Raw genomic sequence first — 4,925 nt, 5'->3', positions numbered from 1 at the left:
TATTTATTATCTCGAAATAATTAAAGTGGATTAAATGAAGTACTCCGTAAATGATCAATCAAGTGCTTAGTACCAAACAGAAATTCACTCGAGGGCAATAGAGATAGGTTTAAAAGCGACAAAATTTAACACTACAGTTTAGTTACCGTGAATAACTCTAATTGAAATAGAGATCTCGAGAGAGTTACTAAATGTTGTCTAATGTCAGTTTCATGCGACATCAATTTAGCTGCCAAGACTATGATAATTGATATGTGAGTGAGGCGCGCAGTATAGATGCAGGTCGATCATGTCTATGTGTAGGTTTTTCCCTTTGTTATAGAGAGAAAAGTTAGGGTTGTCCGTGGACTGATCTCAATTACAAGGCCGATAAACTATGCGTATAATTAGTGAACGAATAACATTTTTAGTTCAAAATCATACTGTAAAAATCAAAGAGCCAATGACTTTGCGGTATTAAGGTCACCCTTACAACTTTAAGGTTGAGAGTTCGGGTCTTTCTTAAAATATTTCGTGATGTATATATTCGTGTTGGTATCAGGGAGTGTGTGAGTTTGACTTAAAGAAAAAACTGTAAAACATTATTTATATATATTTATTTAGAGCATACGTGTTCTCTTATTTAAATTGATGGATAGAAATAAATAAATATATCATGGTTATTCAAGTACCTTTCGATCTTCTAGATAATAGTATTAATTATTTTTCTTGACTTTTTTTTTTTTTAATTTATATGTTATTAAATAAAAAATAAACCCAATAGAAACTATATATAGCATTCGTGTGTTTCTTTTGGGTTTTCAACGCGTCCCGTTGACCCTGAAATCCACTTCATCTCTTCTGCCTCCAAAAACACACTCACAAACACACATATATAAATACTCTCATCCATTGACATTTAACTTACAAACAACTTATAAATTTGTATCAACTTGAAACCTACATAAGAAATGAGTGATCATGAGTGTTCTTTACATGATGAGCAAAAATACAAAGGTGTTCGAAAGAGAAAATGGGGAAAATGGGTGTGCGAGATTCGATTGCCTAACTCTCGTGAGCGAATTTGGTTAGGCTCCTATGATTGTCCGAAAAAGGCTGCTAAAGCTTTTGATGCAGCCGCTTATTGTCTACGAGGCAATTCTGCCAAACTTAATTTTCCAGACCAGCCGCCTAATATTCCAGGAGGGAGAACTTTTTCTCCCTCGAGAATACAAGCAGCTGCTGCTCAGTTTGCCAACTCACATCAAATTTGTTCACATCAATGCTCAGAGACTCCGTCATCACGATCAGTGTCTGACACAGTTCCCACAGAGACGTACGCCTCCACTAGTAGTAATTATATGGTATATGATGATACCAATAATGTGAGAGACTATGGCATATTTCCAGGCTTCGATGATTATTTCATGCGGCCACCACCAATTGAATCTCCGAGGTATTCTGAGTACGAAGAGGATAATTCAAGCGACTTCTCGCAAGACCTTTCGTATAACCTTTGGAACTTTTAAGTTGTATGAAGCAAAAAATCTACAACTAAACATGTATACGTGATATGATATACTTATGTAAAGTATATGTATATACATACATATGACCATGCTCCTAATGAAAATGAAAAATAGTCTGAAGTCTGGAGAATTTTTATCTGTTGAAGTTGCTGACACCCGTATGTTAAATGTGGTCGTTCTTATGGTGCTGAGCCGTTTATTATTATAGTTATTTTTTGCATACGGTACTAATCAAAATTTATAATAATGTCATGTTTTTTATTAGCACTAATTGTCTGAATTTCCCCTTATTTGTGGAGGTAACCCATAATCATACGTACACATGAAATTAGGATTTATCATGTACCATGCAAATAAGATAGCCATAGCCATAGTCATACGTACACATGAAATTATGATTTATCATGTACCATGCAAATATGTTTTCTCTCCCACTACATACATTGACAATATTATTCATATATACTAAAATCATTGTTGTAAAAAAATCCTATTACTCCCCGATTAATCCCCGATTACTCATATTTAAGAGCAATCCGTTATGATTACCAAAATTCGTTTAATTAATTGGTCAACGTCAGTTGATGGGTCAAAATCAAATTTGATAACAAAGTCGATCAAAGTCAAATTTGGTCAACATTATAAAATAAATTTAAACTACAATTTTAGAGTTTTTGAACAAAATTAACAATTTGAGACAATTATGTTAAAGTTTATGTTTATGATTTTTTCTACATTTATACATATAATTTTTGAAACTTATTATTTAAAAATATAAAGTATAATTCGAATAATCCCCGATTAATCTCTGAATTGCCGATTACTAATTCCAAAGTCTCGACCAATTAATCCTCGAATAGCGAATTTTGCAACCTTAACTAAAACTTGAAATCTAAATTAAATTAAATTGTTAATTAAATTAAATTTTAAAATCTAAACTAAAACTTGAAATTTAAGTGAATAGTAGTTTCCAGTTACGTCAAACGACATGATGGCATCAACTATCTTGTCTTATTGCACCTTTTTAATCTACTTTTCTCAGAAATTTTACTCCAAATCGCAACACACGGACTCCCTAACTCGTTATTACCATAACACAAACTTTTTCAAGGATATATACATATTTTTCACCTTAAGATTAAAATCCATGATCTTATAATTAGCAGGGAAACTCAAGATTGTTTAGTAGAACAATATCATTAACTCATAGAGTACACACATATACATTGCATGTGTAAGATCCCAAATTGTATAAAGTATTGTTCTAAATTTATGTATGTTTTATAATGATATTGGTTAACCTATAAAATGGAAAGTACAAAAGGACTTTCCATTTTATAGGAAACCTAACCGTGTGTATTTGTTAAAATAGTAATGTTTTTCTAGTTTATTCTAGAATTAATTAAATATAGTTAGTAGATTAATTAATTAGAAGAAACTAGAATTAGCTAGTAAATATTAGATATTTTAGAAGTATTAACTAGAAGATAGGAGAATATGTAGAACTTACTAGAGGGAGTTGATCACCAACATTTGAAGCCTATAAATAGGCCAACATGTATTTCAAACTCAACACACAACACACAAACAATCTCAATAATACACATTCAACTTCCTAAAAGAAATCTTCTTATATATTCACTAATTCACACTAATCACCCCTCATCAATTAAAGAATAATCACTAATTAAATTAAATTAATCTAAAACTATAACAAATCCAACAAGTGGTATCAAGAGCCATTTTGGGCGTTCGTTCGAATACACCATGACTACCGTCGGTGCGTACAATATTCCAGTCCCCATCTTTGATGGTGATAACTACGATTTTTGGAGTATCCGAATGAAGACATATTTTCAAGCACAAAGCTTGTGGGATATTGTCGAAGTCGGGTTTACAACTCCGAAAGACGTCGGAACTCTGTCCGCGGAAGAACAAGAAAAATACAACAAAAATGTAGTCAGAAATGCTGCTGCTCTAGGCTACATTCAACAAGCCTTGACACCGTCCATCTTTCCACGAATCATGGGAGCTACGACAGCGAAAGAGGCGTGGAAGATTCTTCAAGAAGAATTTCAAGGAAATGCCAAGGTGAGATCCGTCAAACTACTTACTTTAAGACGAGATTTTGAAAATTTAAATATGAAAGAAACCGAGACCGTAAAAGATTACTATTCTAGAATTAAAGAAATAGTAAATCAAATGAGAGCCTATGGAGATAACATAACTGATAAGAGGATCGTAGAAAAAATACTTATCAGTATGACAGAAAAATATGATCATGTCATTACTGCTATCGAAGAGTCAAAAGACATCGAGACTCTGTCGGTACCAGAATTAATTGGCTCTCTTGAAGCATATGAGGCTAGACTGAGTCGGCGTAGTGAAAACTCACTAGAAAGTGCCTTTCAGTCTAAACTCAAAATAAGGTCTCAGAAATCTAATAATGAGGGGAAAAGAAATCTCGACGTAAAGTCGAGAGGAGGAGAAAAACCCAGAACCGGGTTCGATCAGAGAAGAAAAACCTATCCTCCATGTGGTATCTGCGAAAAGACAAACCACTTGGAGAAAGATTGTTTCCACAAAGGGAAGCCACAATGCAATAATTGCAAAAGATTTGGGCATATAGAAAAAGATTGCCGATTAAAACAAAATCATCGAGCTAACTTCACGAAAGAAAGTGAAGATATTCCGGAGAACAAAAATCAGCTATTCTATGCCTGCCATGTCGCAAATAAACAGAAGGACGATACTTGGTTGATCGACAGTGGGTGCAGCAACCACATGACAGGAGATGAAAAGTTATTTGATAGTATCAACACGTCCGTCAAGTCCCGCGTCAAACTTGGGAATGGAGCGCTTGTTGACACTAAAGGCAAAGGTACAATTACTGTTCAAACTAATAATGCCACTCGATCTGTTAATGACGTTCTTCTAGTACCAAGCTTAGCAAGTAACTTGCTAAGTGTTGGACAAATGATGGAGCACGGCTACTCTTTACTCTTCGAGGATGATTGTTGTGTCATCCGTGACAAGAAAAACAAATTAATAGCCGAGGTGCCAATGGAAAATCGCAATTTTCCACTTCGCTGGCAGTATATCAGAGACACGGCCATGAAAGTTCAAGTTGAAGAATCATGGCTATGGCATCGAAGATTTGGCCACTTTAACTTTCACGCACTAAAAATCCTCCAACAGAAGAATATGATGAGAGACTTGCCTAACATAGAAGAGATCACTGACACGTGTGAAAGCTGTATGATGGGCAAGCAACATCGAAAACCTTTCCCTCGTGATAAAGCAAGGAGAGCGAAAGGTATACTGGAGCTGGTGCACACTGACGTTTGTGGACCAATGAGGACCCCGTCTCTTAATCAAAACAGGTACTTTATTCTCTTCATCGATGATTATTCTAGA

At 34.6% G+C, this 4,925-nt stretch overlaps 1 protein-coding gene across 1 annotated transcript; it reads left to right on the top strand.

The window, feature by feature from the left end:
• The first annotated feature begins 922 nt into the window (after window positions 1-922).
• Window positions 923-1,602, top strand: LOC139851736 (ethylene-responsive transcription factor ERF017-like). The gene has a single exon (XM_071840893.1). The coding sequence runs from the start codon at window positions 951-953 to the stop codon at window positions 1,506-1,508; it is 558 nt and encodes a 185-aa protein (XP_071696994.1). The 5' UTR covers window positions 923-950; the 3' UTR covers window positions 1,509-1,602.
• Window positions 1,603-4,925: the final 3,323 nt, after the last annotated feature.

This window comes from Rutidosis leptorrhynchoides, chromosome 6 (genome assembly GCF_046630445.1).
Source record: "Rutidosis leptorrhynchoides isolate AG116_Rl617_1_P2 chromosome 6, CSIRO_AGI_Rlap_v1, whole genome shotgun sequence".
NCBI lineage: Eukaryota > Viridiplantae > Streptophyta > Magnoliopsida > Asterales > Asteraceae > Rutidosis > Rutidosis leptorrhynchoides.
Note: the sequence above shows the minus strand (reverse complement) of the source record. Positions and strands in the feature narration are given on the sequence as shown.